This window comes from Dendrobates tinctorius, unplaced genomic scaffold (assembly GCF_039654945.1).
Source record: "Dendrobates tinctorius isolate UK_male_01 unplaced genomic scaffold, ASM3965494v1 ptg000086l, whole genome shotgun sequence".
Lineage (NCBI taxonomy): Eukaryota > Metazoa > Chordata > Amphibia > Anura > Dendrobatidae > Dendrobates > Dendrobates tinctorius.
The window spans coordinates 29,632,887-29,644,200 of record NW_027361754.1 but is presented as its reverse complement, the minus strand read 5'-3'; the positions used below and the strand labels follow the sequence as shown (position 1 = coordinate 29,644,200).

Genomic DNA, 11,314 nt, shown 5'->3' with positions numbered 1-11,314 from the left:
GTCATGTCATCAGTCATTTCTACCCATCATTTCACCTACAAAAGTAAAGAAGTTTTGGTGGAGATACCAGTCAAATATCCCAGTTATTATTCCAATGCTCATACTCTATAACAAGTTATCTGCTTTTTTTTGTTTGAGGATTACTTTTATAGCAGTATTCTGCCAGCACTATATGTGTTGGGATCCCCCCTCACTTTCCAAGATGTATTGCTCCTGCTATTGCCAATGCCTTGCTGGCCCCAAATTGAAAGCCCACCTCTCTGCTATTGCCTGTAGGCACCTTGATAGGCAAAAAAGGAGGATCAAAGGGGCAAAGACCTGCCCTCCCATCTTATTGTGGAGAGACAAATCTTCCACACAGGGTTTTTGACAAAAACTGCCATTTCATGTGTCAGTGTTGAATCAAAATTCCACAACTCTTAATAAATTTGGTTCATCTTTGTCTATGAAGTTGTTAGAGGAGGGTCTGGATGCCTTTCTTGAGAAATGTAATATTATAGGTCACGAGCACTAGATTCTGTAATGGGACGGTGATCCAAGGATGTATTCTAAAATTACCATATTTAAAGGTGGGAATGAATTTTCCTATGAACGAACTGGAATCTGTTAGAGGGGTTTTTGCAACATCTGGATCAACACAGTAGGTTAAAAATGTGTTTTTGAAAAAAAAATACATCAGAATTATCTAACTTAGATAACACTAAAGTATTACATCTCACAATTTTCACATTGGCCTCTAGGATTATTCTAGACTCTCACTTTCTTTTCTGTACATTATGGACTCAGCTGGTGAGGTGGATTGGGTAAGCTGTAGGTTAGAACAATTTAATGCAGCAGTGTTGGACAAGCTAGTTGGCACATGGGGCAACAAGGACCAGTGAAGCTTGATATGTTGGATGGGAAGAGGATCATTGGAGCTGGAATGCTGTATGATGCAACAATCAGCAGAGCCAAGAAAAATGCAGTTGTGTCACACTGACAGTCTTCAGTAAGAAAGGGGGTTTCAAACTGTCCCTGGAACTAGGACCCTAACTATCCCTGTCCCGTGTGGACTCCATTAGGTATAGAAGCCCGAGTCTCTGACCTTACTATGCTCCTGTTAAACCCTGAAGCAAAGGACAGAAATATAAGGCAAACAAGACACAAGGACAAAACAGGGATAACAGAAAACCTCTATCTTACAAAAGCACTAACCAACAATAGGGAGGAGGATTGGGACAGGGAGGAATAAATTAAATGGGAACAGGGACCAGGAGATAAACACCCACATACTACAGCAAACCACAGAACACTACTACAACAACTCTACTCCAACCACTTAGGTTTAGCTCACAGCACAGGAAGACAAATCTTTCACCAACAGGGACAAGAAGGTCTAGTCAGTTTTTATAGGAAGTAGTAATGACTAGATCAGAAGCAGCTGAAATGGAGCTGCATGTTTCTGACCAGCATAGAAAGGGTAATTAACCTCTTCAGCACCAGAGGAAACTAAATCCATTTAATATGGGACCCAAATCACATCATCTCTAAAGAAGACCTGCGATTCATTATCGTCTAACTTCAGGTCTTCCAGGAGGACGTGACAAGTTGAACATGAGGACAACAGCCAGGAACAGCAGAGCTAGGCCAGCAGGAAGCACCTGCTTGTAGCCAATGCTTAGGAACAGTACAGTTACTAGCAGATGGATCCAGCCATGACACAGGGAAGATGCATGGACTTGCCTAGAGCCAGAATAATTGACACTATTACAGATGATTTATCAGCAATCTCATCATAACAGACATGATTACAATGAAAGGCAACACTTCTGTATGCATAGTAGATATCACAGGATCCACCATTTACAATATGTGATGTCACAGCTCATCTTCTCTTGTACAATGACTGATAACCCATCTATATACAGTAAATAACACAGGATCCACTATTTACAATAGGTGATATCACAGCACACCTCTCCTGTACAATGACTGACAACACAGGATCCACTATACATAATAGGTGATGTCACAGCTCACCTCCCCCTCTTGTACAATCACCTCTGCCCAGATTAGAGCATACTCCAATTTCTCTCCTATTCATACTGTCTATTGCAGCTACCATCTATGTGTAAGCGGAAAGGTGAAGTCCAATATTACACCTAGTGTTCAGTGCGAGAATTGCAAAATTTCTTTAAAAAAATAAAAATGTTACGGTAAGTCAATCTACAGCTCCAGTATCAGCCATAGCTTGTGGACAAGAGAGATGCCATCTCTAATCTCGCACAGAACCAAGAACCACTTTAAATAAGGGACTTTGATTAAAAAAAAAAATGCATAAAAAAGTCAGAGCAAATAAGAGAAGTAATTGGTTTAGGAGTCATACTTTTTATTACACAAATACATAAAAGTTACAGTAATAGAATTTAATTGGCACTCAAACGTATATACACAGCTCACTTGGTTCCTAAATACATTATGTACAAAAATCAGAAGACGTAGGAATAGCCACAGTGTGAACTAAGATTTACCCTTCGTCTCCAGTGATCTGCGGTAATAAAAACACCTGCAAAATACAGCCCATTTCCAATGTAATAAAAGGAGAGCACTTTGTTTGGTGCTACACGACAGCTATGAGCTATAAACCTCCAGTGACCCCACTGTGGGGTAGCGCACATTAACATATCAAGTTATAGGGTTAATTTAAAGGATAAACAAGCACCTTTCTCTAAGTGTAAAGGCCCCCTTGCACACAGCGATATCGCTGATTTTGTGACACATCAGCGATCTCTCCAGCAATATCACTGTATGTGACATCCAGCAGCGACCGCCGCCCCCCTGCCAGGTATCGCTGATCGTGCTGGATCGTCCTGAGCCGTTTTTTCGTCGCTGGTCTCCCGCTGGCCAGCGCGCATCGCTGCGTGTGGCAGCGGGAGCCAGCGATCAGCGACGCTGCACGCTGGTATCCAACATAAACATCGGGGTTCTAAGAGCCACGCGGCTCTTAGAAGCCCGATGTTTACGTTGGATACCAGCTTGCTCGCTGGTCCTGATCGCTGGAGGGGCTGTCTAGTGATGTCCCAGCGATCCTATCATGTCGGATCGCTGGGACATAGTTATGTGTAACGGGGCCTTAAGTGTCGCTTCAATTTTTCTTTCGTAAAAACATAAAAATAAGCAACTGTGTAATATATATTATAAGAGATATCTGATTCTTTCTCCTCCTAGACTGATCGCTCATTCTCAATTTACTGGTAAAAGCTATAAATTCTGTATTTTAATGAACACTGACCTTCCCCCATTACCGTGATGGGAGACGACTATTGGTGCTCATAAAATTCTATGGAGAAGGATGAGGCATAGACATTTTGCTGTAAGTTCTTTTATTCTCCATAGAACTTTATGAGCACCAACTGTCATCTCTCTCAGTAATGGCAAAATCTGTATTTACACATGTGAAGACACATATTACCAGTATATTGAGAATGAATGATCAGTCCACCAGGAGGAGAAAGAAGCAAAATTCTCTGATAAAATATATTACAAAGTTTCTAATTTTCCTTTCATTTATTAAAAAAAATGAAGACGGCAGTGACTCATTAAGTGTCATACAGGATAAATAGCAGCAGCTATATTAAAAGTGACTATTGGTAACAGTGCAACCATCTCAGCAATGCCTGGGTGCTACAAGCGAGAGCTGAGAAATTCCTATATAAACTTAATGGAGGTCTACAAAAGGACAACATTGCTGCAAAACAACTCGCAGACTGATGAGGAGGACGACAATGCAGTTCAATATTTTATAGTCGTCTTGTTCCTTGTAATTGGAGAGAACTGAAGAATCAGCAGCTCTGGACCCACAGAGCGGAGGACCAAGCCATCATCATCTTCATAGAGACTAACACAGTAGTCGTATCTCGTGCTCGACCCATAATCTTTACTAGGTCAGAAGGAGGTGGAAGAAGTCAATGTAATAAATAGGACCGACCAGGGCAGATGCTCTGCAGGGGCTACAATTCTGCCTGAAAAGAAAAAACAGAAAAATATGAATATGGTTAATTCATGTTTGTCTGGCTCCATCACCCCCTCGCTTTTCCCAGACTCCTCCTCTTCCCCTTTGTCCCATCTCTCACCCCCTCATCCCACTTCCTGACCCTCCACTTCCCCTTCTCACTCCTCTTGCTCCCGCTCCTCTTCCCCCTCATTCTCTCACCCTTTTGCACCCTCACTCCTCCTAGTCTCCCCTTCCCACTCCTCCTCGTCCCCCTTTCTCACATTCCACTTGCCCCACTTTCCACCCTTCCTCTTGCCCCTTCTTCTCTCACCCATTTGCCCCCCTTTCCCACCCCACCTCTTGCCCCATATCTCTTCACCCTCCTCTTGCCCCTTTGCCCCTCTCACTTCGCCTCTTGCTCCCTTGTCCTACCCCTCCTCTTGCTTCTCTCGCCCCTTCTCTCTCCTCCTAAATTTCCCCCTCACCCCTCCTCTCCCCACTCCTTTTGCCTCTCCCCCCCTCTCATGTAATTTCCCTATAAGAAGCATATTTGTCAGGATAAAGAACTGGCATCAGAAGCAGTTACCTTCATTATTCCAGATATCCATGGCAGAAATGATGGGACACTTGTATATACTCCAACTTTGCTTGGTCGCCCACAGCCTTCTCCCCAGCTGACAATACCACATTGTTCCCAGTGCAAAGAGTCACCCAAATACACCAAGGGGCCTCCACTGTCGCCCTAAAAAAGCAAGTTTATTTTCATCCTTTTGTTTGATACATAAGCAACTGTATATTATAAAATATTATTGAGATTTTACAATTTAATACATCAGTTACGTAGCGGTCTATTCTCTCAAATGCTATTAGTTTTGGTGGCGATCAGCCCTGGAGAGCAGTAGGATATCGGGTCTCATTGCTGAGGAGCAAGATCCCAAAATAGCCAGCAGTAGTTTTGCTTATGGCAATCCCGTTGAAAACCTCGTAAAGGGTTGGACATTGGAGAAAGCAATCTAGAATTAAAACAATGACGATGTAAGGGATAGAAGAAGAATATCCCTTTAATGCCTCCTCCCTTTAAGGAGTTCTAATGTTAATACGTATTGTAAATAATGTACAGATCTTATGATGTTTCACTACCGCTACACTACGGTGCATTACCTTTTGTTCATTGGTACTGCCACATTATGTGTTGCCATGATGCATTATATTTTGTTGTATGCCATATTATTTCCTCTGCATTTATATATAGATTAGGGTAAGTTAGTGCATTCTTTGGGAACATTAGAGGAGGGCACTTGCAGCATATAGTATTCATAGACTGGGTAAGTGTAGTTTTGCAAAGGGCCACTAGATGGGGGCATGCTAGTGGGCCTTGTTAGGTGCAGTTGATAGTTCATATAAGGGTTAACTGTAGGAGGAGCTGCTGTGGGTTAAGTCAGTGTAGGTTCTAGGAATAAGTCAGAAGGGAAAGTACGCCCGACAAGTCCACAAGGGCTCTAGGCCCAGGACGCCACGGCAGCTGCGTAACGTTGTGGAGAAGCAGAAAAGCAGGGGTACAGTCAGATGTGTACTGTATAAGAACGGAGCACCCGTGAAATTACAGTTTGTGACAGCAGCAGGAACGGAAAAGGAAAGAGTGGTCCAAGAGTCATGCAGGGCGCAGAGGATTCACCATGTGGCAGGTCTTAAGTAGGGCTGAAGCCTGCAAGTGTGAGGCAAAGCGGATGAACGTGATCCCCTATGTATTGAGGTCTCACTGGAGTGATGCTGCGGTACCGCCTAGGGCACTACTACCTCGGATAGTGCTGAGGACGTAGAAACTAAGCAAGGGAGAGTGCAGGAAGAAGGCTGTGTGTGAACTGTAATGTAACTGATGTGTCCGGGACCGTTGAAGAAGAAAGTAAAATCAATGGTTTCGCATCAGAACCGGTACCTATGTCTGTTATTTCAACCCAGAGCACTGGAACTAAGAGTGCAGGAGCTGTGCAACACAGCTGTGGAATCCCTGATGGTGAACCAGCATCTTGAACAGATACGCCGGTAGAAGCTGATGGTATTTGTGTGGGAGGAGGTCAGGACACCTGAGCCCCAGTGTCCTCGGCTACGACTACCATCCTGGTCCCCTCTTAGAACACTACCAGAATTAGCTTTCCTTCCAAAAGGGAACCAATTTTCTTAAAACTGTGCTGAAAGCAAGTTAAAAAGGTACCTGGCAAGTGTCGACCCCACCCGAGAGTCGGCCGGCGCACATCATAGTGTCTTGCACTTGACCGTAATACTCCTGGTTGCAAACACTTCTGGATATTAAATTGATAGATACTCTCTGAAGGGTGGAGGCCAAAGTGGCTGGAAAAGGGCAAAATTGAGAGAAATGAGCCACAAAAAAATAAAAATAAATAAAGATTGGATTAAAAAGTCAAATTAGAGGAAGGACAGATCAAATAACTCCCAACATGAACGTACCTCCTCCTTCCACAGTGTGACCCCAGCCAGTCACCGACAGTGGTGCATTATCCGGCAAGCTGATATCAAACCCTGGAAGACAGATCGCCTGTATGGAATCTGAGATGTAAAAGATGAAGAGAGTTTGGTCAGTGAAAATAAAGATGGACATAAACAAGAATAGTCTGTCTCCATCCATGGTCAGCGAATGCTGGGAGTTCTCATTTATCAACTTTGGTGGTTTGAAGGCTATATAGCATCCAGCTGAAAAGGACAGCTAAGTAGAGCATTGACTATCGAACAGTACTCTGCTCATAATACTGCACTCACATCTTCTTAAAAGAATTGCTTTTTTGATCTGGTAGTATAAAAGACAAAAAAAATGGTTGAATACAACAGCACAAAAATTAAAAAGGCAGAAAATAAATATTTGTTGCGCTCCCAGGAAACATTTCAGACCTACATGGTCCTTTGATCTTGACCTTTGCCCATGCAGGTCTGATACATGTTGCCTAGGAGTGCAGCGGATATTTCTTTTATTGACTTTTTAATTTTCGTGCTGTTGTGTTCAACCATTTTTTGTATCTTTTATACTGGATCAGTAAAAAAATTCTTTTAAGAAGATGTGAGTGCCGGCTATTGTTTGAACTGTTAATTTTAGGTAGTTATTCATGAGTTTGTTCAGGATAGACCTTTGTCTCTAAAAAGTTCAGATCACATTCGCCTTGGAGTCTAAATCGCAGATTCTGCCAAAAATTTGGAACCAAATCGAGCAATGCGTTAAGAAAAAAAAAAAAAAAAATAATGTTGGTCGCCGGAAAAGAAATTTAATGTACTCCATGATACTCAATGGGATCCACTGGATGCAGTTGTTGTCCGCCATGTGCAGATTCCTGCAACACAGACTTTTTTTTTGTTTTGAAATAAGGATATAGTGCAGATATGAAAGAAAGCTAAAAAATAAACTGCGTAGTCATAAAGCACTGTGCACGGAGAGTGGAAGGTGAGAAGATTTATCCAAAAATATCCTGCTTGCTCTTCGGGATTGTTGCACAGTTACATGTAGACCAGTCCATTAATAGAAGCCTCTAACCCAATCATTGTCTAATCTGATGACAATACCTCCGAATTATAAGGTCTTCGATGAATGGCAGCGGTACAGATTGCACACAGGTCATGATTCATTCTACCTCTACATCCACTGACCAGCCAATCTAAAACTACTCTCAAAAACTATCCTAGCCCCTTTTACTTTTTGTGTTATCCTTTATTCCACCCACTCTAAGAGCCATAATGTTTTATTTTTCCACCAACACAATTGTTCGAAGTCTTGTTTTTTCTTTTTTTCAGAATGAGTTGAAGCAAAATGATCCAGCAATAGGAATTCTCCAGGTCCGTACAATAATGGAGATGCCGAACCTTTACAGTTTAAAAAAAAAAAAAAAATTATTAAGAAATTTGTAAAAAAAAAAATTTGGTTTGTGTCGCCATTTTCGGAGACTCAGCTTATTTATTTTTCTCCTCAATCCAGCTGTTTTAGGACTTATTTTTTGCAGGAAGAGCTGCAGTTTTTATTGGCACTCAGTTTTGATAACTTAATTGCACACTTTGGCAGGGAGCAAGCGGCAAGTTTCACTTTCTTTTGCTATATGGGTGAATTTTTATTTAAGGACTCAATGATACTAAATGTGCTCTTTTTTTTTTAGTCCCCCAAGGGACTTGATGGCTTATACTATATTATAAAATACCTTAATTCAGTATATATTAAATTTAACACAGCTCCACATAAGTCATATATTGGGCTTATAATAGGCACTAGTCATGAGTGAACGAGCTGCTCAAAAAATATGTTTGAGTCCCCGTGGCAGGGATTGCTTAACAGCCGCGAGAGATGCAGCCGCAGGGACTAACATTTTTCGAGCACAACGAAGACACTCGGTTAGCACCTAATCCCAGCACGTTCGCTCATCACTAGTTGGCACCCAAATGCCAACGTAACCTATTTACCCAGAGTTGTTAAAACCGCTTAAATGCTGCAATCAAAGACAGGCAATGACCAGCGAGGTGGTTAAACAGCAGTAATCATTGCTCGCTCCAGTCTCTGCTGTTCTAGCACAGATGTAATCTGCATAAACACCTTCTCTCAAGTCTAAAGCCCCCGTTACACACTGCGATATCGCTAGCAATATCGCTGTAAAGTCACCAATTTTGTGACGTTGCAGCGATATTGCTAGCGATATCGCTGCATGTGATACTTACCTCTGACCGGCTCCCCCGCTGATTATCGCTGATCGCGCGAGAAGCTCCTGGACCATTCCTCGTCGGCCACTTCCTGCTGGGATTCCTGTGGAGAGACGAGCGACGCGTGGAGCCGGGCGGGAGGACGTCTTCTTCGCCTCGTCTGACAGGTAAGTAGCGATCCCCGTCCCCAGCGATGTCGCTGGTGAGATCTGCCTGTGTGACAGCTCACTAGCGACCACCTAGCGATGCACCAGCGATCCTGACCGCGTCATATCGCTGGTCGGGATCGCTGGTGCATCACTAGGTGTAACGGTACCCATACTCCACTTTCACAAAAACATTCAACAGGTGAGAAGTTTTGATCGGCGGGGATCTCGGCTGAAACAGAGGTGGAAGTGATCAGTCACAAAAATGGTGCAGAATGGACAGTAATAACAAAACCTTGTTACCCGAGAAGGTCAGATCGCTCTTCAGTTTAAGAATTGCAATGTCATATGGCTTTAGGTCCAGGTTGTACAAGGTGTGAATGTAGATCTTATCCACTTGTGATGCAAAGAGGTAGTTAAGAGTGGAGTGGCCGGCCTGAATTCGCCATCGGTCCACCTGCTGCTCGCTCCTAGATGTGGAGGAAGTCAGAATTATCTATAGGTAACATCACCATGCTGAAATATTATATCTCACCAACGTGCCAGGTCTTGTTTTATGCAGGACAAGTTGTAGTTTTGGATGACAACATTCAGTTTATCATATTATGTACGGAAAGGCAGCGAGAGAAACGGTGAGGGCCTGAGCAAGGGCGAGGGCAGCAGGAAGAGAAACAGCCAGGGTGAGAGCAACAGCAAGAGTGAAAGTGAAAATGGATTATATAATATATTGTATACATTTTACAGTTTTAAATAGTGACTTTAAAAAAAACAAACAAAATAATCATGGCAGCTATGGGGGGGGGGGTCTTCAGTAGGACTCTTGCCAAGCGACTGGCATCTAAAGGGTTAAAACTTGCTCAGTTGTTGAAGTTAGAGGCAGGTCCCGCCTTTGTATAGTTCGGACATTGACTTATTTAATGGTACTTACAGTACTTCCAAATGGTGTGACTAGTGCGACAGCCTTCTTGCAGAGGAAAGTAAACTAATCTGCATTTTTTCCCTATATGTTGCGTGGCCAATAAGACACCATATATTTGGTAATTCAGTCTCTTTAAGGATTAGAGTCACACAACCAGACTTTCTCATCCAAAAAAAATGGTTTGGCCAAATATCAGATGACAATTGGGATGTGATTATTATTCTTCCCTTGGACGGTCCGATGGAAAAAGATAAATAAAATGGGACATGTGCACGGCCCCATAGAATAACATTGGTCTGAGAGCAATCCAAATGTTTTGTCAGATCACACTTGGAGCAGAAGAAAAAAAAAAAAAAATACGTCTGACTGCACCTTCCCTAATAACTGGTGTACATATATCAAAAAATTGAGACCACTTTCAAATGTTCAGTTTGTCTGATTTTTCTCTTTAACCCCTTCATGACCCAGCCTATTTTGACCTTAATGACCTGGCCATTTTTTGCAATTCTGACCAGTGTCCCTTTATGAGGTAATAACTCTGGAACGCTTCAACGCATCTTAGCGATTCTGAGATTGTTTTTTCGTGACATATTGGGCTTCATGTTAGTGGTAAACTTAGGTCGATAATTTTTGCGTTTATTTGTGAAAAAAACAGAAATTTGGCGAAAATTTTGAAAATTTCGCAATTTTCAAATTTTGAATTTTTATGCTGTTAAACCAGAGAGTGATGTGACACAAAATAGTTACTAAATAACATTTCCCACATGTCTACTTTACATCAGCACAATTTTGGAAACAATTTTTTTTTTTGTTAGGAAGTTATAAGGGTTAAAAGTTGACCAGCAATTTCTCATTTTTACAACAATATTTACAAAACCATTTTTTTTAGGGACCACCCAAAAGTGACACCATTCTAAAAACTGCACCCCTCAAGCTACTCAAAACTACATTCTAGGAGATTATTAACCCTTCAGGTGCTTCACAGGAACTAAAGCAACTTGGAAGGAAAAAATGGACATTTTATTTTTTGCACCACAAATTTTCTTTTATCATTAATTTTTTTCATTTTCACACGGGCTACAGGATAAAATGGATCCTAAAATTTGTTGGGCAATTTCTCCTGAGTACACCGATACCTCATATGTGGTCATAAACCACTGTTTGGGCGCACGGCAGGGCTCGGAAGGGAAGGAGCACATTTGACTTTTTGAATGGAAAATATGCTGGAATATTTAGCGCTTGCCATGTCGCGTTTGGAGAGTCGCTGTGCGCCTAAGCACTGGGGCTTCCCCACAAGTGACCCCATTTTGGAAAATAGACCCCCCAAGAAACTTATCTAGATGCATAGTGATCACTTTGAACCCCCAGGTGCTTCACAAATTGATCCGTAAAAAAAAAAAAGTACTTTTTTTTTCAAAAATTTCTCCTGAGTACTCCAATACCTCATATGTGGTCATAAACCACTGTTTGGGCGCATGGCAGGGCCTGGAAGGGAAGGAGCATCATTTGACTTTTTGAATGGAAAATTCGCTCCAATCGTTATCGGACACCATGTCGCGTTTGGAGAGCCCCTGTGTACCTAAACATTGG

At 42.2% G+C, this 11,314-nt stretch overlaps 1 protein-coding gene across 5 annotated transcripts in view; it reads right to left on the bottom strand.

Moving 5' to 3' along the window:
- Window positions 1-2,347: 2,347 nt before the first annotated feature.
- TMPRSS4 (transmembrane serine protease 4) overlaps window positions 2,348-11,314 on the bottom strand; it is a 61,434-nt gene continuing 52,467 nt past the window's right edge. For all 5 annotated transcript variants that reach the window (XM_073585248.1, XM_073585246.1, XM_073585247.1 and 2 more), the window contains 5 exons: window positions 9,109-9,275; window positions 6,440-6,538; window positions 6,186-6,322; window positions 4,560-4,715; window positions 2,348-4,001 (listed from right to left, as the gene is read on the bottom strand). In XM_073585248.1, coding sequence (XP_073441349.1) covers window positions 3,990-4,001; window positions 4,560-4,715; window positions 6,186-6,322; window positions 6,440-6,538; window positions 9,109-9,275 — 571 coding nt within the window. In that variant the 3' untranslated portion in view covers window positions 2,348-3,989. The remainder of the gene's footprint in view (window positions 4,002-4,559; window positions 4,716-6,185; window positions 6,323-6,439; window positions 6,539-9,108; window positions 9,276-11,314) is intronic.